Source organism: Penicillium argentinense (assembly GCF_028826775.1).
Source record: "Penicillium argentinense strain IBT 30761 chromosome Unknown utg000009l_segment0_segment0, whole genome shotgun sequence".
Lineage (NCBI taxonomy): Eukaryota > Fungi > Ascomycota > Eurotiomycetes > Eurotiales > Aspergillaceae > Penicillium > Penicillium argentinense.
In genome coordinates this window covers 5,321,559-5,343,919 of record NW_026622668.1, presented here as the reverse complement: position 1 = coordinate 5,343,919, position 22,361 = coordinate 5,321,559, and the positions used below count along the sequence as shown (strand labels likewise).

Below are 22,361 nucleotides of genomic sequence, written 5' to 3'. Positions count from 1 at the left end.
CCTCTTCTCTCCTCTCCCAACATGGCCGAACTTCCAGGCCGCGAGGCCCTCACAGCCCGTGTGATACCCTCGATGGTCTTCAGTGACGGCAGCCCCTCCTCGATGACCCCCGCGCCAACCGCACCCCTCGCAACAAACCCCGCCGACGGCGCCCAGCAACGATTTTCCGTACGCGGGAACGCGATTATCACCGGTGGCGCAGGCACCCTCGGCCTACACGCCTGCGACGCCCTGCTCGAGCACGGCCTTCAGGGCCTAATGATCTTCGACATCAACCCCGACAATTCGAAGCAGGAAATCGCGCAAATGCAAGCGAAATTCCCGAACGCCAAAATCCACTCCCAGAAAGTCGACGTGACCGCTGAAGATGAGGTCAACGCCGCCGTCGCGGAGACAGCTCGTCTCCTAGGCTCCGTCGACACGTTAGTCTGTTTCGTGGGAGTTGTGGGCTGCGTAGAGACCCTCGAGATGCCCGTCTCACAGTGGCGGAAAGTCCTAGATATCAACACGACCGGCTCTTTCATCTGCGCGCAAGCCGCGGCTCGACAGATGGTGAAGCAAGGCACCGGAGGCTCGATTACGTTCGTCGCATCTATTTCTGCTCATCGAGTCAACTTCCCTCAGCCGCAGGTGGCGTACAATGTCAGCAAGTCGGCGCTCCTCATGCTCAAGAGCTGTCTGGCGGCGGAGTGGGCGAGGTACGGCATTCGCACGAACAGTGTGAGCCCCGGGTATATGGATACAATTTTGAATGAGGGTGATGGCATTGCCGACCATCGGCGGATTTGGGCTGAGCGCAATCCTAGCGGTAGAATGGGCAGCCCGTCCGAGTTGACTGGTACCATTGTGCTGCTGACTAGCAGTGCAGGCTCGTATATCAATGGTTCGGATATTGTGGTGGATGGCGGCGCGATTGTGCTGTAAAACGCATACCAACTCGAGAAATACTTTTTCTTCTATAAGGCAAATAAATTAGACAATTTTTATCTTTTATCTCAACACTGACCTAGAGAATACTATTAGTCCAAATGGGATGGTGTATACAAATCGGCGGATGGTTTTGGTGAGGGCGTCGGCCGGCTGTGCTCCGACCATCGACTGGCCATGACGACATCCAGCAACGCGCCCTTCGAAGCCCATCCCGATGCAGTGTGGGACCGATCGTTGTGATCGATACTAGCACGGACGACAATGACTAGCAAACGATCATCCAAACAGAAAACGATGCACCGGCAGGCTCGCAAACCCCTCGCACCCGCCGCCCGTGCCTGCGTGAACTGCCAAAAGCGCAAGAGCCGCTGTCTGCAAGGCAGCGAGGCCGGCAACTGCTCCTTCTGCGAGAAAACCGGCAAGATTTGCAGCTTTGAAGGCCCGCCCTCACGGACGCCGTTGACTCGGAAGAATCTCGATGCCGCCGAGCGTCGGTGCACTCAGCTCCGAGCCCTCCTGCGCTCGCTCAATCCAGATCTGAATATAGATTCGGCGCTGGAGAGTCGGGCCGAGGCGCAGATTGCCCAGCCCCAGCCTCTAGAAGAAGTGAACGAGTCCACTCCGGATAGTTATGAGTGGCACGAGGGGTCTTTGTCGCCTGAGGATAAATCGTCGAATTGGGATGATAGTATGGCGACCGATGGCATGGCTACGCTGTCGACGACCGATTCTGGGTATCTGGGTGAGTCCAATGTGCAACGGATAGCAGAAATCTCACTGACTTTAGATTGTAGGAAGCAGCTCGGGATCTCGACTGCTAGAGGAGCTCGATTCCTCGATGACACATATGACTCGACAGAGACGACAACGCAAGGCACAACGAAGGCCTTACCAGACCCGGCTGACACCCCCGGAGCCTCCCGATCTGAGCATGTCGTACGTGGCAAGCAACCTAATCGATGCCTACTTCCACCTCTACCACATCTACTACCCGGTCTTGCACGAGAAATCCTTCCGAGATCGCGTCGCCACGGGGCAACAGCACCGAATCTCACATTCCCCATGGCGAGTTAACTACTACATGGTCCTTGCCATTGGCCATTGGGCCTCGAGCAGAGAGTCAGAGCATGCGAGGTCCAACTACTATACCGCTGCCAGAGCGAGTCTGTCATTACAGATGCTGGAGTCGGGCGTTGTGGAAACGGTGCAGGCCTTTTTGCTTATGGGCAATTATCTGCAGAAGAGGGACAGGACAAACACTGGGTACAATTTTGTCGGGCTGGCGTACCGAATGGCCCTCGGAATTGGACTGCATCGGGAGCCGGCCGGCGCGAAGAACACGATTGGACACGAGAGACGTCGACAGCTATTCTGGACAATATATTGTTTTGAGAGTGGTTTCAACATCACCACCGGCCGACCACCTACTATGGCTGATGGCTTCATTGACATCAACCTTCCTCGAAATATAGATGACAAGGTATGATTACCCATTGCCATGGCATCCTCTGAGATGTACTGACACATATGTGATATCGCAGGACCTTCCGCTGAGCTTCTCAGTCCCCGAAGAAGTCCACTACCCAACAACTTATTCAGCAATCATCAGCCAAGCCAAGCTTGCCAAAATAGCTGACGCAATCTACCACGAGTACCTACTCGCAAAGACAGCCGGTTCAAGGATCGAATACCGCCTAGCCGAATCACTCGAGCGAGACCTATCCGACTGGCGAAATAATCTTCCCAGCTACTTCAGCGCAACAGAAGTTCCATCCTGGTGGGAAGGGCCTCGATTCGTGCTCCACCTCAAAGAGCAGAACCTCCGAATTCTATTGTGGCGAGGCAGTCAGAAATATCACGCCTTCCTCCCAACACGATTCAACGCCGAAGAAAAATGCCTCGATGTCGCCATGGAAAGCATCCATGATATCGCCACCTTCTGCATGATGCACAAGGTCTCGCTCTACCAGGGTCTGATCTGGTACACCACCTACTTCCTGCTGCAGGCAACATTAGTAGTGCTGGTCGGGTTCCTCGGAAAAAGCAACCATTTCGAGTCAGACCAAGAACCCCCGCAATGGCATCATTCAATCTTCAAGGCACGAGATTGTCTACGAGCACTAGCCGAGCGGAGCATTTCCGCGGGCCGGTGTCTAGAATTGCTCGATCGAATCTGTAGCCGGTTCCAATCTCTGCCGACACTGAACTCGGGACTAGATCCCGATGCCTACCTGCTATTGAGTTTGAATAACCCGGAGGTGCCCAACCCTTCTGTTGATGCCTTTCCACAGGATGTCTCTGGCTTTATGGATCCTTTGAGTGAGAATTATTTGGCGTTTGGAGATGAAGGCCAGCCTGCGGTCAATGATGATACGGGTGATCCGAACTTGCGCACGTTTATGAATGAGGTGTTGCTTGACTTTAAGGGGAATATGCCACTTGACTTGCTTTTTAATGACTGGGTTGATTATGGGGATGTTCCGCAACGAGTTGCTGACTCTACCTCAATGCGCAATTCATTTTTGTGATTGTCTGCTTATACTACTTGGCTATGGAAATGCCAGGATCATCCCAAGGCGATGAAAATCAGCTATCGAGCACTGAGAGACCACATATTACATGAATTAGGAGCGTTTGAATCCGTTTCACGCCACATCCAACTAAAATTCAAGTACAGCAGATTATCGGAGAGCTTTGCGATGTCCTGCGGGGTAGCTTCTGCTCTGCATGGTGAAGGACAGGTCGCACAAGGGGTGTCGCAGCCCGCCCTCTCCCTCGCCGATCTTCACGCTGTTCTTTTCAACCTGGCGATTTTGTACAGATGATTGGCCTCTGGGACGCCATTAAAAGCGGGGAGTCTATAGACGACGTTGTACAAATGCACCAACGGTCCGACCGCATTCCCCCTTGGCCCACTTCAGCTAGCCACGTCTGTCGTTGGGATGGCTGGAAGACTACTCCACACGCAATTTTACTTCCACTACGCGGGCCGGTCCGCATGCGTTAAAATAGCCTCGATATCTATAGTCCAGACTTTTAGATGCGATTCCTAGGAAGTAATTAATGTCTTGTGTCACAAGCTGCCAATGAGCTTGTGTGGGGCAATCGCTGTGCCTATCAATTCACCAACAATGGCAGAGATTCATGTATTACAAGTAGGGCTGGAGTGCATACAAGAAGTTTGAAAACTACATCACCTTATGCTTACTTTTTTTCAAAGCATGAGATAGACGTGCGTGGCAAGATGAACGCCACTGCCCTAGATCTTGGACTTGGTAGCTCAGCTCCATGCAATTACCAAATGGAAATGATGAGATGCGCAGCTTGCATCGGTCTAGCCTTGCCTCTCGTATGCAGAATCAATTTGCTGTTCTTGATTTTTGGCTGATGCAGCCTATACAGGATGCAATTGCGTCAATAATCCTAGCCCACTGTGAGAGAAGCACGCCATCAAAAGCAATAGTTTCAGAATTTCTTCAATTTTATCAAGCATGAGGTATTTATTCATGTATACCAGCACGCAATGAGTATGATAGGCAGTAGAAAAAGTCGTAATGCTGGGAGTAATCGACACCACACTTCCCAATGGGAAGAAAGATCTACATGGTACTACTGCTGATCAGCAGCCAATCTTGCGGGAGATGCAGATAGGCTACGTGTTACGCAATAAAAGTCAGTGTTTGAATAACATGATGCCATTGAACAGAATGATGCAAGTTCCCCAAGAATGGTTGGCCTTGACACAGTATTCTAGACCACCATAGCCAGGTAACACAGTAGATTGAGAAGAGCGCCCTAAGATGCAAATTCATACGCTCATGATGCCAATACTCTTGACCGACTTTTGGCTTTGTGGAAAAGTGGCAAGGTCTTACGTTTCAAAAGCTATAAATAAGGCCATTTCTCCCCATGGAATCGAATTTCCAGACTTCCAACAAGATCTCTATCATCTATCAAATCAACTTTCACCCAAACCTATCTGACTTAAACCCAGCAAAATGGTCGATGCCGCAATTGTCCACCCATCGAACGATCAAGGCTACTTCTTCTCCGGCCGACGCTACGCTCGGGTCAAATGGACCTCGTACGGCAACTATGAGGAGATAGTCTTTGGGCCCAAACAGATTAAAGACTACTGGCCCGCGACTACTAAGGCCGGATTTGGCAGAGTCGATGCCGCCGTTGCCGTTCAGGGGACCAAAGACGAATTCTACTTCTTCTTCGGCGCCCGTGTTATCCGCATCAAGTTCAGCCCCGGAGCGGAGGACACCGTCCTTGAAGGACCCCTCAAGATTACCGACAAGTGGAAGAGCCTTGCCGGGACTCCCTTCGATACGATTGATGCCGCTATCAATCTTCCCGGAAACTCGACTGAGACGTATCTCTTCTCTGGAACGCACTCGGCCCGGTTTGATTTTAGCAAAGATAAGATCATCTACGGCCCTTACACTCTGATTGACCAGTGGCCAGGTCTCACGAGTGCTGGGTTTGATGCGATTGATGCCGCTATTCCAGTTCCCAACGCCAAGGTCGACGGTGAGCACTATGTCTTCAAGGGATCTCAATATGTGAGAATCCAGGTAATTCCTGGTGCCGCCGACAAGTTGACTTGGGGCCCGAAGCCCATTGCCGATTACTGGAAGAGCCTCGACTGGTCTTGAATTAGATGGATAGTCATCTGAGAGTGGATAGTCAGGTCACAGGTGCCATTTGCCATGGCCAGAATCGTGTGAATAGTCAATCTTTATCAATCCGCTAGCTTTCGGGCGCAACTAGGTTGCAATACAAGTCCTTGCAAATATTTATTGAGTAGCACGCTAGAAGACTGGAGAACAAGGCTTCGGATGGTAACTTCAGAATGTATATTCCTTTCGAAGACGCTGAATTGCTAATAACTCAACTGGGGAGTGACAGATATGAAAAGTTAGGAGCATCAGGGGAGAAAAGAGAGACTGCTCAGAGCAGCAAAAATTTTTTCCATGTCCAGTCCGAGGCATCTCCATCCCAGTCGTCCTCCATGAATGAGCCTGTCGTCATCGAGTACCGTTCACAAGGGCAAACGTGGGGAACCAAGCGTCCCCAAAGTGTCTTGATCGTAGCGGATCACATTGCGGAACCCAACCCACAAGCAAAAGTATAGCGTAGTTAGCTCACTCGTTATATTTCTTTGCTTTACTTTTTCCTTTCACACAAAAAAAAAGCATTCACTAACGGAGTTTGGTTTCGCAGTGTCAGACTAAATTCTGGGCGTTCAAAGCTCCGGGTAAGATGTTAACTTATTCGAGTTTCCTAAGTATTCCCTTGGTTAGTTACGACCCAACAGCAGAAGAGAAAGACAACTCGCATCAATGATTCTTTGAAAGAGAGCGAAGATAATTCCGCTCGCGCACGTCTGCAACTGACTTCCAAAAATTGGTAGCCTTGCCAGAGTGATCACCCAGCTGCAGCCTCAGAACAACTTCCTAGACGGCGTGTCATGAAACTGCCAGGTACTAGACCTGGACTGTCTTATTGTGGCGCTCCAGAAGATTCGGCGTAAATCAGAGGCCAATTCGTGCTTTGTCAGGATCTGGTATGCATCGAGCTCCTTCGGCTTGTACGAAGCGGCCTCCGCAGGTGTCTCTCCGGGATGGCCAGGAGTAATGAGCTTCCCTGGTTGATTGATATGAGTCATTGGAATTTGACCCAAAAAGGATATTGGAGGTGTCATTTTGACGGTAAACAGGCGTGGAAAGTTAAGAAGGGTAAGAAGATGCTGTCGATCGGAGACTGATATTACAATCAGGAGCAGGATGATTCAGCAGATACCCAATCTCCTACCTGTTTTGTATGGTAATCGGGTATTCTCGGAAAAGCAGCGCTGTAACACATTAAAAACCCCTGAATAGATGGCATCCTGAACGGGAGCCGACAGATAGTTCTTCAGTCAATCAATCGATCGCTGGGATGGTTCAATTTGCCCTCACGAGTACTAGTCGATACCGATATCCGAAAGTCCGACAGATGCTTTTATTTGCATCTGTATTTGTCACGTGAGGTACTGTTTATATCATGGTTCGCCTCATACTCCCTAGCCTCATGTGATCAATTAGGATGATTCGGGCTTATACTCGACTAATACCTTCCCAGTCATATACCCGGTCACCTACCTGATTGAAAGGCTCGTTTTTATTGTCCTGGAACCACAAAGTAAATCAATATCGGCCAGAAATATAATCTACCGACGGAGATAAGAGAATATAGAGACGGGTCACATGACGGTGCTTCGGAGGAAATGGTTAGACACTAACAGACATGTGATTATCTAGACTGTAGTGATCCGAATCTACACTGGCAGTTTCACAAGTGTTCCTTTCCTCGAACACAGACAAGTTTTCAAGTCACGGTAAAAGATATGTTCACAGACTCACACCACCTTGATAAACCATTGTACCCAGGGTCATCCAAGGAGCAGCCAACAGGCATTCAGTCCAGTGTAAGAGTTGACCTTGAAAAAGACAGGGCTTTTGTACCTCAATCTGGCCACCATACAATTCGGGCATTACAGTCATCTGAACAGTCACCTAATATCACCACTCCTAATCCTATTTTTCAATCATTCTAAGCTAGGGATATTTGGGACACTTTCTCACTTCAAATCACCGTTAGTCATAGAGACTCTTCAGGACAGGGTCTCCATGTCTTTCAAATCTAGGTGCAGTGAAGCTCACCGCCCTCGTGTGTATGACAGTTCTGCTCTTATTAGACTATTATTGATTTAACGGGGTGGGAATAGACACACCTTCGGGGCATCAGAAGTGGTGGTAGCGGCCTCGGTAGCTGCCGATGTGCCTGCAGACGTCGAGGTAGATTGAGAGCTCGAATTCTCAGAGCTGTGTTCGTGTTCATGCTGCTTTCCAGGGCAGCCAACACCCGGCACGGCAATGTCGTAGGCATAAACCTCCAGCGCAAAGTACTGGAGCGTCTCAGAATCATGCGTAGAGAGTGTCACATTCTCGATTGCCTGATCGACTACCTCCTCATATCCATCCGCAAAGTGGTCAATATGGTTTTGACCGAAGGTTGGAACATGGAAGAGCCGGTGCAGAAGATCCGAGGCCCAGAACGTATTTGTTTCGGATCCGGAGACGGTATACCCAAGGGAGCACATAGTGGACAAGGAACGGCGGGTCTCATAGCTCAAGTCGCAGATGACAGTTTCGTCCGTGCCATTCTCACCTCGCCAGTGACCGGCATAGTCTTGAAGTAATTAGAACATAGTTAATGACGTCTTGGTATCTGAAGCCATACCTTCAATATCACAGTTTCCATCGGGATTATCGCAGCGGAAGAGGGAGTGCTTTCTATCGCCGTTGACTACCACATCATAAGCACCAATAGGCTCCATGGAGGGACTGTCGCCGAAATATTTTCTGTAGATTTCGCTTTCGTTTCTCCACCGCAGAATGTGGTCTCGGGCATGAGCCGCCAGGAACACAGCCTCGCTTAGCCCTACCTCGATCTGACGGCGCTGGGTTGCATTGCAGCTGGAGTGGATGGGAAATTGACTAACGGCACCACCGTCCCAAATAAAAGGCTTTGTTTGGTTAGACCCTGAAGTTGGCAGTGCCACTGCCGCAGCTGCGAGTAGAAAGATGGACTTGATTGAAGATGCAAACATCATGAACGAAACAATATGCACAGTATGTACTATGAAATGCATGGAGCCACATGGTTTCTTTTATAGCAGTTCAAAAAGTCAAATCTCTTTCGCTATCCAAAGGTACCCATTTCCAAGCATCGCCAAGTGCGCATGGAGACCTTGCGCCTCGTTACGCGAGGTGTACTCAGAAAATATCGCAAAGATGTTCGCGAAAGAAAATTTCCTGATGACGTCCAACGCTAGATATGCCAAGCGGGTACCTTGATGGTAGTGCTCTGGGCACGGCCGATTTCCTCCGCGGGACACAGAACATATCTCCGATGCCAAGGACCAAGACAAGCGGAGCTTTGCCAAGATGCTTGGAATTGGGGACCTTGAGAGAACAAGCACTGCCAAAGTGGTTCCTGCCGAGAGGGATGGCCTCATCAGGTACTCACTGCGCTCTCTTGGCGGGGGTCGGGGAGGGTCTTTTCCGCTTGGCGATGGTCAGCTTGGAAGGGTCACCGAAGGGCTTGCATTTAGTCCCTGATCGGAGGGCTTTATAGAGAGACGAATATTTCTCCTCGAAATTCACACTTGTCTTAATCAACTCCGAGGGTATCTGGCCCTTGTATTTTCTTCTTCTTCTTCTTCTTCTTCTTCTTCTTCTTCTTCTTCTTCGAAGTGTGGTCCTTTTTCGTTGTCCATTTGCACGATGCGTATCTCCGAATCTCTCCTCCTATTCCTCAGCCTCGCGAAGGCGTATGCCGCGACCGCAACGACCACCAGCAATTCATCTACTATCACAGGATGCCACTCCCACGGAAGTGAAATTTACTGCATTGATGGAGATGGCGAGGAAGTTCTTGTGTCTGCGACCTCGACACCAACGGGCGGCATCCCGGCGCAGTATACCGGGTGTCATTCTCACGGGAGCGAAACGTAAGTCCTTTCACTATTCCATATCGTGCAAATCCTAACAAATGCACTCGACAGATACTGCATGGATTCGGACGGAAATGAGGCGTTGATCGAAAAGGAAGAAGCCCACGAGCATGAAAGTGAGAGTTCCGGCGAGAGCAGTGAGCATGATCATTCCAGCGAGAACAGTGAACATGATCATTCCAGCGAGAGCAGTGAACATGATCATTCCAGCGAGAGCAGTGAGCATGATCATGGCCATAACCATGAAGAGTCGGAATCTTCAGGAGGGCAAGACTGTCACTTCCATGCGGGAGTCGAGTGAGTTTGCATACCCCTGCTAGCAAAACATTTTGCTAATTCAGTGTTCTCTCAGGCACTGCGTGGGCGCAGGAGAGTCGGAATCAAGCCAGTCGTGCGGGATCCAGTCTCGAGACTATGATGTGCCGTTGCGAATCGGAACACTGTTCGTGGTTCTTGTGACCAGTGCCATCGGTGTCTTTGCCCCTATCCTGCTGGCTAGACTGCCCTTCGCAGCTGTCAATTCCGTCGTGATGACCATCATCAAGCAATTCGGAACGGGTATCATCATTGCGACCGCATTTGTCCATGTAAGCACGCCCTTCACTTCCCATCCACTGTCATGCGGAGGACTAACAGCGCATAGCTCTACACGCATGCCAATCTCATGTTCACAAATGAATGCCTCGGCGAACTCGACTATGAAGCCACCACTTCTGCCGTCGTCATGGCCGGCATTTTCCTCGCCTTCCTATTCGAGTACGTTGGTCACCGGATCATCGTCTCCCGGGGTCAAAAAACAGATGCCACTTGCTCCGATGCCTCCGGCTGCCAGGAGGAGTCGCGCAAAGACGGCTCTCAATCACCCCAGCACCCCACGATCGCTCACCTCGGGCATTCGCACGGTGCGGATCCCACCAAGCCCGACACAAAATTCTCCGTGTTGGTCATGGAAGCGGGCGTTCTCTTCCACAGTATCCTGATTGGACTGACTCTGGTTGTCGCTGGCGACTCGTTCTACAAGACATTGCTGGTCGTCATTGTCTTCCATCAATTCTTCGAAGGTCTGGCATTGGGTGCCCGGATTTCGACGCTCTCGGGAGGCATATTCCCCTTGAAAGCGATCATGGCGGGCGCCTTTGCTCTGATCACTCCGATTGGCATGGCTATCGGACTGGGCGTGTTAAACTCCTTCAACGGCAACGAACGGAGCACGCTGATCGCCCTGGGCACATTGGATGCGCTGTCTGCGGGGATTCTTGTCTGGGTGGGTGTGGTGGATATGTGGGCGCGTGACTGGGTGATTGAGGGCGGCGAGATGCTGGATGCAGCACTGAGCAAGGTGCTGACAGGAGGAGTTGCGCTGGTGAGCGGACTGGTGTTGATGGGCCTGCTGGGTAAATGGGCCTAAGCGGATCTCGGTTGCCGCAACCGAGATCCATCGCCACGAGGGTTAGGATTAAGCTATGTGTATATAAAAATACCCCCTACTAGTACCTTATGATCTACTGCTAGTATATGGTTCCTCGACCTATCTTTTTTACCAAGATTGCTGTCAATCTTCACTCTTCCAGTCTTTCCAGGGCAGTCATCCGCGATAAGAGACCCGCTTGGACGGCCAATGCCCGTCGCTAACCGCGACAACCTGCCCGATTGCGCATAGCCTCTCCACATCGCCCAACCGACCCCCGCGTTTTGGCGACCACGGAGATCGGCGATGCAGCAGATTGCATGGGTTTATCTCAGTAGACTCTGACCCTCTACGCGTGCCTCCCTGTATTGGGCGGTATTATAGCTGTTCGTGACGGCTGACGCTTACTCTCGGTGCTTCCGAGAACTATGTGTGGTCACAGTGCAGGGTGCAGTCCTACCGTGTGACAATTGATTCGTGGCCAGCAACTCAGAAGAGACGGGTGGAGCTGCCTATTCGGGCTAGTGAGACGCAGTGGACTCTAAGAATTGATAAGAGCTGCCTGGGGGAGGGACAGTGGAGTATGATGGGAACCGCTATATGAGCCCTGGCCCTCTCCTCTCCTTTGCTCCTCTCTCCTGAAACTCATAGGAAATAAGTTCACTTGACAATTACAAGCCTCGCAACCTTTGGCTCGTCTCAACGCCCCCATAGACCTCGTTCTCTCCTTTCCCTCTCTCCGTGTTACCTCAACCTGTGGATCTAGGCCACATCAAGTCTTCTTAGATGGCGGTTTTATCTCTCTACCCACTACGACACCATTCACATTCTTATACTATATCGCTCTCGCAGCCCATTCGCCGCTCCAGTAGAAACAATACGCGAGTTTCCAAACCTGACCTCTGAATCTACCGCCCTCGTGTTGTGCAAAACTGTAGTGGCCAGACTTCGACGCAGCATCGTCCATCCATCGTCACCATGGCAATCGAGATCGTCCCGCTGGCAAAGGCAGATATACCCGGTGCCGTAGAGTGCGTGCAGAAGGCCTTTTCCGACGACCCTTACTTCCGATGGGCCTTTAACGACCCTTCCAAGGTACACGAGACCCACCCCCACAGTGAACAACACATCATCCCCGGAAACTGATACTCACCTGACACAGTTCAACATTCAGCGAAATGCGGCATCGCTGGCCGCTCACTTCGAGTACGGAATCAACTGCTACTGCCCCATCTCCGTCGCCAAAGTGACCCGCGCAACAACCGACCAGAAGATCGACCGCGAAGCCCAGCTCCAATCCGGCACTATCGTCGGCGTGGGCTGGTGGTACTCGCCCCAACCATCATCAACCCCAGAACCTTGGTCTATCTGGGCCCAAAGCTGGCTTCTCTCATTCCGCCAGTTCAAGAACAACGTCCGCTTCCTCGGTCGTGGAGGGCTGAATCTCTCCCGATACTGGATCTGGAAAGAGGTTCAGCAAGAGGCGCACGATTCTCTCTGGACTGATCCGCGCGGATATTACTTCTGCAACATGGTTGGTGTCAGCTCTCAGGCTCGCGGCATGGGCATCGGGAAGCGACTGATGGAGAGTGTGATGGAAAGAGCGGATCGTGAGGGGATGCCGTGTTATCTGGAGAGCTCGAAGGGGTATCCCAACGTGACTATTTACGAAAAGATGGGATTCGAACTCGTGCGGGAGATTGAATGTGCGGATAAAGGGGATGTTTGCAAGGTAAGTCAATTCTATCGTGAATTGCTGCGTTGCCTGGTAACTGATGAATTCTTCTTGCAGCTCTATTGCATGATCCGTTTCCCGAAGATCAAGTCCTGATGTTTGTTTGATATTTTTCTGCATCGAAGAGGCATCTGTGAGAGCGAACGGAACGATTCATGATATCAGCTACTTGAATTTCTTTAGCGTTCATTTAGTCCCTCCAATTTGACTTGATTCCAGCCATCCTCTTTCAGTAGTCCTCTTGTTCCACAGCCAGCAAGAAAGAAGAGTCGTGCACGAAAAGTATGCCCCGACTTAATTAGCGTAACGATTTGACCTTTGGAGGGAGGGGAAGAGGAAGGTAGCTGCTGAGGTAGATTGACAGACTGATTGATGGTGGGACTATTATTGCCAAGCAAACAAGTCAAAAGAAACAGGACAAAACCACGCTCTCCGTAGTATCGCATGAGATATTTGTATTGATGCTTGTATGTCAACAGGCAAGTTTCAAATCCTTCTGGTAATATGTAGTAACCTTCCTTGATTCATCGCATCAGTTGTATCAACTGCATTCAAGTTCTTTGAGTCATACGGGGTGGGGTCGGTTCGTCGAAAGTGGGGGCCAGCCCTCAGAAGACGGACAAGGCTGGAGCCGACCGAAAACGCCGTTCGGGTCGAACCACTATAGTAGAAACGCATAGATGTATCCTGTTACGACTCGAACTTCGACAAGATTTGCACATACCAATAGATGCCGTATTGTTGTGGAAAACTGGCGGGTATCCGAGGTATGACTACTTTTTCAGCTGTACTTGTCCAACAAAAGTCACGTGGCTTCATTACAAGCCACAATGATATTCGCCAATTGAAGTCATCGTTTGCAGCTGTGGCCAATCTCGTGTGTTCAATGTGTGGTAAGTTCCACCAAGCCGTCTATTTCAGGTTTAGCGCAGTATTTAGTGTGTCTGCCTGTGATCGTGAGGCTCAATCCACCACGGCTATATAAACAACGATACCACCCCCCAAATCTCAAGAAAACCAACTCACAATGACTTCTCACGGCTGTTTCTACTACCCTCCGGGAGTAAATCGCTACGGCAAGACCTACCTTCCCCAGGTGGGGCTCAACGTCCATGCGGCCGTGCTGTCTTCCTCCTCTCGAACTGTTTTTACCCAAACATATGTGAACCCCTCATCAAAAGACCCCATCTCTGAAGTCCAGTACTCCTTCCCATTATATGAGAGCTCCAGCATCGTCGGCTTTACCTGTCATGTTGGCGAGGAAGTGATCAAAGGCATTGTCAAACCCCGAAAGAAGGCGGACGAGGTGTACCAGGAAGCCAAGGCCAAAGGTGAGACAGCTGCCATCTTTGACCAGTCACTTGACGCGGCCGATGTCTTCCAGACTCGCGTCGGGAACCTGCCGGCTGGCGGAAAAGTCGTGATTGAAATCACACTCGTTGCCGAGTTGAAGCAAGATGCCCAGACCAACGGACCACGATACACAATCCCCGTCAGTATCGCCCCGCGATATGGTGCTATGCAGGATAATCCACTGTTCCCAATCGACTCTTCCACTTCAAAAGAGGGTCAACTTTCTGAAACATCAATCAAAGTGGATGTGGTCATGGAAAAGGAGTCCCATATCTGCAACGTTCGATCTCCAAGCCATCCCATCGAGGTCGAGCTGGGCCGCGCTTCCTTCATGTCCGAGTCGACATTCGAGCCTTGCTTTGCATCAATCAACCTGCGCAAGAATGTTGTCATGCAAGAAGATTTTGTCTTGACCATCAATGCCACCAAGCAAGATCTACCGTGTGCCTTCCTGGAAACACACCCGACGATCGAAAACCAGCGGGCACTGATGGTCTCGCTCATCCCCAAATTCGGCCTGCCGCCCGATGCCTCTGAGATCATCTTCGTGATCGACCGAAGTGGAAGCATGGAAGATAAAATCCCCACGCTCCGATCGGCCCTGGAAGTATTCCTCAAATCGCTTCCGATTGGAATTCATTTCAACATCGTATCCTTCGGCTCCGGACACGATTCATTGTGGCCCCACAGCAAGCCCTGCGACAAAGAAAATCTCGCGCAAGCCCTCCAACTCATACGAAGAGTCCAGGCTGACTATGGCGGTACCGAAATTTTGAGTGCCCTTAAATCCGCCGTGGATATGCGCTACAAAGATAAGATGCCTGAGATCTTGCTGTTGACCGATGGACAAGCCTGGAATCAGGAAGAGATGTTCGCCTTTGTGAAGAAGGCAAATGAGGAAGTTTCCGCTAGATTCTTTTCTCTTGGAATCGGGGATAGTGCTTCCCATTCGCTCATCGAAGGCATTTCCAGAGCTGGTATGGGCTTTTCTCAATCAGTTCTCAACTATGAGGAGCTTGACAAGAAAGTTATCCGCATGCTCAAGGGTGCTTTGATGAGCCGACTCTACAACACTACTCTGGATATGAAGTTGCCTCAGGGCGCGGAAAGCGGTGACTTTATCGAGATCGAAGCGCCAAAGCTAAGCGACGACAGGGAGGGAACAACAGCAGAAAATACGCATCCAGTCTCGCTCTTCAACGAAAACTACGAGGAGTCTGAAGGTGTTGGCAAAGTGGACCAGCCACTTCCGAAACTGAGTGTTCCGAGCATCATTCAGGTACCGACTGATCTCCCTCCCCTGTTCCCGTTCATTCGGTCAACCGTCTACGTTCTGCTCTCACCGGATGCTCCCTCAATCCCGGAGCGAATCACTCTTCGTGCTGAGAGCAAGAACGGTCCCTTGGAGTTGGACATCCCCGTCCAGGATGCAGGCAAACGCGAGACAATTCACCAGCTCGCGGCAAAAAAGGCAATGAGCGAATTGGAAGAATTTCGTGGTTGGATTTCCGTTGCGAAGGATACCCAAGGTGAATTGCTATCAACAAAGTGGGAAAGCAGGATGGGAGAGATTGTTCAAGCAGAGTGTGAAAGACTAGGTGTCAAGTTCCAAATTGCTGGTAAGCATTGCTCGTTCGTGGCAGTGCGAGACAACAAAGGTATGGAAAGTTTCGTTCGCCGTGTCCGGGCCTCGCGATTTTACTATAATTCCGATAGTGAAGAAGATGAAGAAGAGTCCGAAGAGGGCGATTTTGTGAGCCGTCCTCGAGCCCATCGTGGCGGTGGCCAATTTTTCGAGGAAGAAGCTGGGATTTCGGAGGATGAAAGTTCGGCTGGGTTTGATTCTGATGACAACGGATCCGGGGCTAATAACTTCCTTAAAGCAGATTCGACGGACTCCTCCAACGAAGACATGACTTTTGACGCTGGTGATCAAGCTGCAAGCAGCATGCAGAGTCTCTATAAGCATCAGATGTATCACTCGGGCCCGTCAGCTCCCCCTGTACGTGCCAAGAGGAGGAAGGTGAAAAGGAAAATGGCAATGGCTTCCTCTCAAACGGTCATGGCTCCTGCCCCCGCCTGCCCTTCCGCCCCCATCCAGTTGATGTCAGCATCGTTCAATCTAGATACAAGTCTTCCCGAGGAATTTGGTGCCATGGACGAGCCTCCGATGCCGACCTCGCCCTTGCAAAAGCTGGTTTATCTGCAGCAATTCGAAGGGTATTGGAAATGGAGCGATGACCTTCTCCAGACAATTGGTCTTGATGCTGCAAGTACTAAACAGAAGGCCGAGGCTGAATACAAGGCTTTGGCGAATGATGACTCTGATGTTTGGAGCCATGCTAGCTGGGAAGAAATTTTTGCCACTTGTCTGGTTGTGCGGTACTTGGAAACACAGCTCGCGGACTCCGAAGATGTTTGGGAGCTTCTTAAGGAGAAGGCCGACGCCTGGACGGCGAATTCGGTCGGTTCCGTCGATGAAAAGTATCAGCCTGTGCTAAAGGAGCTTATTGGGAAACTGCAGTTGCTTTTCTGAAAGTCTCGCTTTCCTTTTGAAATTAGTTCATGGACAAAGCCTGACGACCACTTGCTCCTGTCTATTAAACTTGCTACAAAGTGCGACTTCATGCCGATTTCACAAAAGGCTCCGTACACAATTATTTGTATCCTTCATATCCTTCAAAGAGGTAACGAGAAGCAAGGTCAAATATGACTCCAATGCCTTCAAGGGCAAAACATCTGCCTGGTCATATCACAGTATACAATCAGTTATATAATCAAACCCTAGGATTCGAAGGAAAAGGGGGCCTTTTGTCATAGATCGACCTTCTGAAAGATTCATTATAAGAATCATCACTAGTTATATCAAACAGGATCTTTCCTAATCGGGTGCATCTCGACATTAACCTCTTCCGTCACTAGAATCCGATGTGTGGAGTCCGACTCTGATTTAGGGCTCTCTTTATTCCGCGACACCCTGAGCTCATTATAGCAATCATGGTTGCGCGACCATACCGGCGTGTTTGATTGCTGATGGCTAGCCTTTCCACTCGACATGCCAAATAGACGGGCGAATTGCCCTCCGAATGCGGTTTTGACAAAGATTCGCATGGTTGGGAGGCAGGTGCAGACAATTCCCGTTGACACCTCGATTATGGACCACATATATCCTTTAGCGTAGAGCCAGGTTGAGTCGTATTCGCCGAGGACGAGCATTGAAAGGAGAAGGCGGGCCATTGCGGCGGCACAGTCACTTCAAAAACATGTTGGTATACTTCCGTTTCCTGTATAAACTCATTGAAAAAGGGAAAGTACTCACAATAGCCCCAATGCGAAGATCAGTGACAATGCAAACTTCTGTGCCCGCGGCAACTGGATCTTCCAAACCGACGGAATCGGCATCAACCAGACAGCGAAGTCAGTTATAATATTCACAATGGCATAGCCAACTGCAAATTGGCGAAAATTGAAGCATGTCCCCTCCATTGTCCAAAATGCGCTAATCGGCCTGCAGTTGAAAATTGACAGGAATGTCATGATGATCGCCCAGACCATGATCAGCCCCATCATTCCGTACACGAGAAGAAGGAATCGCGAGTGCTCAAAGATACGTCGATAGAGAAATAGTAGCGAGAGCTTGACACTCGGCGGGCCGAGGACGTAAATGATCTGAAAGAAGTAGAGAAGTTCCGAGAAGACGGCGACTTTGGCGGGTGGAAGCGTTGCGCGGTGTTTTCCGAGGCCATTTATTCGGCCTGATAGTGTTTGCATGAGCATATTGCAGATTGCGAGGCCTTGTCGAGATGTTAGGAAGGGGCTGCTTACACCCAATAAACACGCCATAGAGAAGACAGTCCCAGAACAGCGCGACACAGATCAACCAGTCGTCCGCTCCGAGTGGCATCTTTCGCATGCGACGTGCCGCAAAGCGCCCCGCGACGGCAAAAATGGCCAGCACAATGAAGATGGTATTCACCACCCATAGCGTGGGCCCAAAGTCCTCGTCGAGGTCTGTCATTGTGAGAAAGGTGGATGTTCTAACATCCACCGGAAGTCGATGACAAGCCGACGACCGCGTGCTGACGAGGAACGAGCTTCTGAAATCGTCCACGGCCAAGGGGTTCTGATAGTCAACGAGATCGACACATGAGGAATTGGGCAGTTACCCAGGTAGGCATGATATGCGAATCCTCGGCCATTGACCTTCGCCGGACAAACACTCAAGCCGGTCGGGGCAGGCCCCCATCGGCCCGCTACACTTCGGCGCCCCCAACTGTTCTCTTCTGCACCGCACTGCAACAATGGCACCATGCAGGATTCCTCGAGAGAAATCACCAAGCGAGATCGTCGATCCACAACGGGCCGTCTCTTAACGGGCGCCAAATTGGATCGGGGGCCACGGGTGGATCCGTGACTTCGACGCCCAGCACCGAAGGATGACGCTAGCGCACACCACCCCACGCGAGCAGGAGCGAGATGCAACATTGGGGTCGCAGGATGAAGTCTGTCTGTATCGAAAATCACGCGGTGGGTCGTTGGCTTCATGTTGATTTGAAGAGTGCCCCGCGTGGCCACGATTTATCAACACAGACAAATGGACGTATTGGTTTCATTCCTTGTCATTGCCCACGATGACGGTCATTCCTCAGCAGACCTCCTGGCAGGAAACCGCTCGCCAGGTTCAAGCGGTGCGAGATCGTTCAATTGAATCAGTTGATCCATATGTCGCAGCTTTTCCAGAGAAGCTCAAGGGCAGAGTCATCGACGTGCCCAGAAAATACCTCACTTCTGCTGAGCAGGCTATCACCGAAAGCCCAGCTGAGGCCCTGGTGGCTTCTCTTGCAGCGGGGAAACTGACTGCAGTCGCCGTGACAAATGCATTCTTGCGCCGAGCTGCGATCGCTCAGAAGCTGGTGAGCTCAGCCCTTCCCGCAATCCTGTTGCCAGTTGCCTGACTGAGCATGATATTCCCTTCTCCAGACAAATTGCATCTACGAACTCCTCCCCAAACGCGCCCTCGCTCGAGCCAAGCATCTCGATGAATACTTCGCAACCCACAGGAAGCCATCCGGTCCTCTGCACGGTCTTCCAATCAGTATCAAGGGCCATGTCGGTTTAGAAGGCCGAGACCTGTCTGCCGGTTTTGTGAGCTGGACAAGCAAGAAGAGCCCCGTCGATGCCAATATCGTCAAGATTCTGCTGAATGCCGGCGCGGTTGTGTATGCGAGAACAACAGAACCCCAGGGACTGGTGAGTAACCAAGATTAAATTGTCTCTTGATCCGTGACTCATCGTTTTTATTGTGTCCTACAGATGGCACTTGAAACATGCAGCAACATCACCGGTACCACCACCAACCCACACAACACAGCCCTCACGCCCGGCGGTTCTTCTGGTGGAGAATCTGCACTGCAAGCGTTATATGGTAGTCCACTAGGTATTGGATCTGACATCGGTACGTGATCAGCATATATCACTTTCTAGAGATATCATTGACAAAAGCATTAGGAGGCAGCATCCGCTCCCCAGCCGCGAACTGCGGCCTCTATGGTCTTAAGCCATCGACCGGACGACTGCCTCTAATCGGATGTGATGCCTACGTCCTCGGCTGCGAAACTATTCTCGGAACACTTGGCCCGATCTCACCGACACTGGGCGGGGTAGAAATCTTCATGAAGACCGTCATTGAATCACAGCCCTGGTTGACCGACTCAATGATGCTTCCCATTCCGTGGCGTGATCAAGAAACACATATACATCGGAACGACAAGACACTGACTGTCGGCGTGATGTGGACTGATGATGTCGTTACCCCCGCGCCGGCCGTAACTAGGGCGCTGACGGAAGTTGTTGAGCGACTGAAAATTGTTGAGGGGGTAGAGGTAATTGAATGGAAAGCTTTCCAGCAAAAGGAGGCTTTGGAAATCTTGGTGAGCCAAATACGCTTGTATTTACAAGTGCAGTTTACTAATCTCTGCCTATTCAGACGAAGCTGTACGCTCCAGATGGAGGCAAAGCCTTTGCTGAGCATCTCCAGTCCTCCGGTGAGCCTTATCAGCCGTTAACAGCATGGACACTCCGCGATACACCCGGCATCGAAGAGCTCAGTCAGCATGGTGTATGGGAGTGGACTGGAAAGCGAGAATTCTTCCGCTATGCCTACTTACAACGTGAGTTCTTTTACTCCCTCTTCAGACGCCCTATCCTAACGTGCAATCTAGAATGGAATACAATCGCCCCCGAAATGGACGTGATTCTCTGCCCTGCCTTCCCCACCCCCGCGCCTATCCACGATACCTCTCGATACTGGGGCTATACATCCCTCTTCAACCTCCTCGATTATTCAGCCCTCGTCTTCCCGGTGACAAAGGTTGATCCCGAGCGTGATGCAAAGGATCCCACGTATACTCCGAAGAACGATTTTGATGCCTGGGCGTATGAGAATTATGATCCGGTAGCGCAAGAGCACGCTCCTGTGTCATTGCAGCTCGTTGCGAAGAGATTGGAGGAGGAAAAGCTTTTGCAGGCATTTAAGGAGATCAAGGAGAAGATCGGCTTGCCTTTTGTCGATTGCTTGGCTTGATCTGATATAGGTCTTTGAGAATCTTTGTTGTACAATAAGCTAGTTATGTTGAATAGAGCTTATAATTCTTGCAAGTCTCGAAATCGGGTCTGGTACCCTCATCACACTGCGTGTTCTACATGCCGTGGGAAGAATCTTGGTCTAAGAAAAAGAGTACATAAATAAAACTAGCTCTATAAACAAGTGAAAAGGTAGCAATTACAATATGAATACACTGTGTATCAGATTGTACCCGTTTGCTCGGCATATCCTTGGATGGCGCAGTAGCTGTTGCCTACCATTGGTGCACGCTCTATGTTAATTGTGTGTGTATGAATAATGCACTCATCACCCTGGGGCCCATGATATGTCTGTGTCTTCCCATTCCTCGTGTATTTTCTGCTCTCATTGGTCATGGAGGAAACTCCCTAATTCCTAGCTGCACTTGAATTTCGCCACTAAAAACACACTTGGTCTAGGATATCCCACTTCTAGTTTATATTCCGTTTTGAGTGGACGTGAAGAAAACGGTCTACTTCCTACCTGCATCTAGATTTTGCACTCTAAAAAACACGCTAGGTCCATATGGCTCCACTATTAGTGTATATTATACTCTAAATTGACTAAAGTGAATCTGGATAGAATACGCTAGTTCCTTCATGCTTCTGGGTTACCCACTCCTGGTGTATTACTCTACTCTATGTGGACTAGAATAGACATGGGTAGACTACGCTATTTCCTGGATGCATCTGGGTTACCCACTGCTGATGTACATTATACTCTATGTGGATTAGGAAAGACATGTGTAGAATACGCTAAGTGTCCAGTGGATCTGGGATACTCCACTGCTGGTGCACTCACGACCTCAGGTGGGTACCTACTATAATGCGCTAACTACATTTCAAAAGATAATGGCATTTAACGGCCTCACTAGCATGTATTCTATCTCATCCAGGTCTTCACGTAGTGCACTGATTACACTAAGTCGATGGGTCTGGTATACCCCACTCTATGGAGTACGTCCTACATGACTTGCTGATGTTCTAAATGCTGGTTGCATGCGAGTGGTCAAATTATTTTAGAATGAAAAACAGGGATACCCTTTTTGTAGAAAAGAAAATTAAATTAAACTAAATCAAATTCAGGGAGTAGCCACGCTGATTATCTACATATCGTCCAAATCGCTCTTAGTTGCTTCACTGCTGGTGATATTCAATGTACCTAACGCGCCCGGGGCATAATGTAACACGATGGCTCTTCCCATGGGTGCCCGACCGCTTGTCACATTTACGCAATGTGTTCTCGGCGCGAAGGGAATGCCATTATTTATAACTAAAATCAGTTGACAGGTGCTTGCGTTCCTAATATGACACGATGGATCCTGGTTACACTCCGAATGCAAATGCATACTCTAGACACCGATCCTGGAAAATATCACCCATGATTTGAAGGGTTTACGGTAATCGTTCGAGAACATCGCAAATCATTGTCAAAAATTATAATCATCATAAGAAAAACGTACACTAAAGTGCTCCCCTAGGTCACCTATGTGACTGGGTCATGATGGCTTTCTCAGGTATAAATGGTACATCCAGTCCGATCTTCGTGGTTGTTGATGTTCACATTCCATTCAGCTCCTTCTCCTGTCCTAAACACCTCGAACCAAAATGGCGCAACCACGCTCGACTCTATGTCCCCTGATGGGCCCGTTTATGTATACGCTTGAAGCTCCTTACCCCTACCCGACTCTCTTCTTTCAGCGAGAGGTGCCCGGCACCCAAAACAGACTTATTACCTTTGTTGTCGC

At 50.2% G+C, this 22,361-nt stretch overlaps 9 protein-coding genes across 9 annotated transcripts; 7 read left to right on the top strand and 2 right to left on the bottom strand.

The window, feature by feature from the left end:
- Nucleotides 1-21: 21 nt before the first annotated feature.
- Nucleotides 22-924, top strand: N7532_009572 (oxidoreductase, short chain dehydrogenase/reductase family; the record flags this gene model as incomplete). Its single annotated transcript, XM_056622063.1, has 1 exon — nucleotides 22-924. One exon carries the CDS (start codon nucleotides 22-24, stop codon nucleotides 922-924), a length of 903 nt encoding a protein of 300 aa, XP_056472869.1.
- Nucleotides 925-1,224: 300 nt separating this feature from the next.
- On the top strand, nucleotides 1,225-3,458 carry N7532_009571 (transcriptional regulatory protein C1F7.11c; the record flags this gene model as incomplete). The annotated part of the gene is made up of 3 exons (XM_056622062.1): nucleotides 1,225-1,672; nucleotides 1,725-2,410; nucleotides 2,472-3,458. The coding sequence occupies 3 exons, from the start codon at nucleotides 1,225-1,227 to the stop codon at nucleotides 3,456-3,458; spliced, it is 2,121 nt and encodes a 706-aa protein (XP_056472868.1).
- A 1,470-nt stretch (nucleotides 3,459-4,928) lies between these two features.
- On the top strand, nucleotides 4,929-5,591 carry N7532_009570 (uncharacterized protein; the record flags this gene model as incomplete). The annotated part of the gene is made up of 1 exon (XM_056622061.1): nucleotides 4,929-5,591. The coding sequence occupies one exon, from the start codon at nucleotides 4,929-4,931 to the stop codon at nucleotides 5,589-5,591; it is 663 nt and encodes a 220-aa protein (XP_056472867.1).
- A 2,029-nt stretch (nucleotides 5,592-7,620) lies between these two features.
- On the bottom strand, nucleotides 7,621-8,590 carry aspf2 (major allergen Asp F2; the record flags this gene model as incomplete). Its single annotated transcript, XM_056622060.1, has 3 exons — nucleotides 7,621-7,662; nucleotides 7,712-8,169; nucleotides 8,221-8,590. The coding sequence occupies 3 exons, from the start codon at nucleotides 8,588-8,590 to the stop codon at nucleotides 7,621-7,623; spliced, it is 870 nt and encodes a 289-aa protein (XP_056472866.1).
- A 676-nt stretch (nucleotides 8,591-9,266) lies between these two features.
- zrfC (putative ZIP Zinc transporter) lies at nucleotides 9,267-10,904 on the top strand (the record flags this gene model as incomplete). The annotated part of the gene is made up of 4 exons (XM_056622059.1): nucleotides 9,267-9,493; nucleotides 9,548-9,793; nucleotides 9,849-10,083; nucleotides 10,140-10,904. 4 exons carry the CDS (start codon nucleotides 9,267-9,269, stop codon nucleotides 10,902-10,904), a joined length of 1,473 nt encoding a protein of 490 aa, XP_056472865.1.
- Nucleotides 10,905-11,882: 978 nt separating this feature from the next.
- Nucleotides 11,883-12,735, top strand: N7532_009567 (GNAT family N-acetyltransferase; the record flags this gene model as incomplete). Its single annotated transcript, XM_056622058.1, has 3 exons — nucleotides 11,883-11,999; nucleotides 12,067-12,636; nucleotides 12,697-12,735. The coding sequence occupies 3 exons, from the start codon at nucleotides 11,883-11,885 to the stop codon at nucleotides 12,733-12,735; spliced, it is 726 nt and encodes a 241-aa protein (XP_056472864.1).
- Nucleotides 12,736-13,666: 931 nt separating this feature from the next.
- On the top strand, nucleotides 13,667-16,528 carry N7532_009566 (VIT and vWA domain-containing protein; the record flags this gene model as incomplete). Its single annotated transcript, XM_056622057.1, has 1 exon — nucleotides 13,667-16,528. The coding sequence occupies one exon, from the start codon at nucleotides 13,667-13,669 to the stop codon at nucleotides 16,526-16,528; it is 2,862 nt and encodes a 953-aa protein (XP_056472863.1).
- A 329-nt stretch (nucleotides 16,529-16,857) lies between these two features.
- On the bottom strand, nucleotides 16,858-18,010 carry N7532_009565 (uncharacterized protein; the record flags this gene model as incomplete). The annotated part of the gene is made up of 3 exons (XM_056622056.1): nucleotides 16,858-17,245; nucleotides 17,312-17,747; nucleotides 17,818-18,010. The coding sequence occupies 3 exons, from the start codon at nucleotides 18,008-18,010 to the stop codon at nucleotides 16,858-16,860; spliced, it is 1,017 nt and encodes a 338-aa protein (XP_056472862.1).
- Nucleotides 18,011-18,623: 613 nt separating this feature from the next.
- Nucleotides 18,624-20,575, top strand: N7532_009564 (uncharacterized protein; the record flags this gene model as incomplete). Its single annotated transcript, XM_056622055.1, has 6 exons — nucleotides 18,624-18,905; nucleotides 18,973-19,242; nucleotides 19,306-19,447; nucleotides 19,501-19,922; nucleotides 19,979-20,162; nucleotides 20,214-20,575. 6 exons carry the CDS (start codon nucleotides 18,624-18,626, stop codon nucleotides 20,573-20,575), a joined length of 1,662 nt encoding a protein of 553 aa, XP_056472861.1.
- Nucleotides 20,576-22,361: the final 1,786 nt, after the last annotated feature.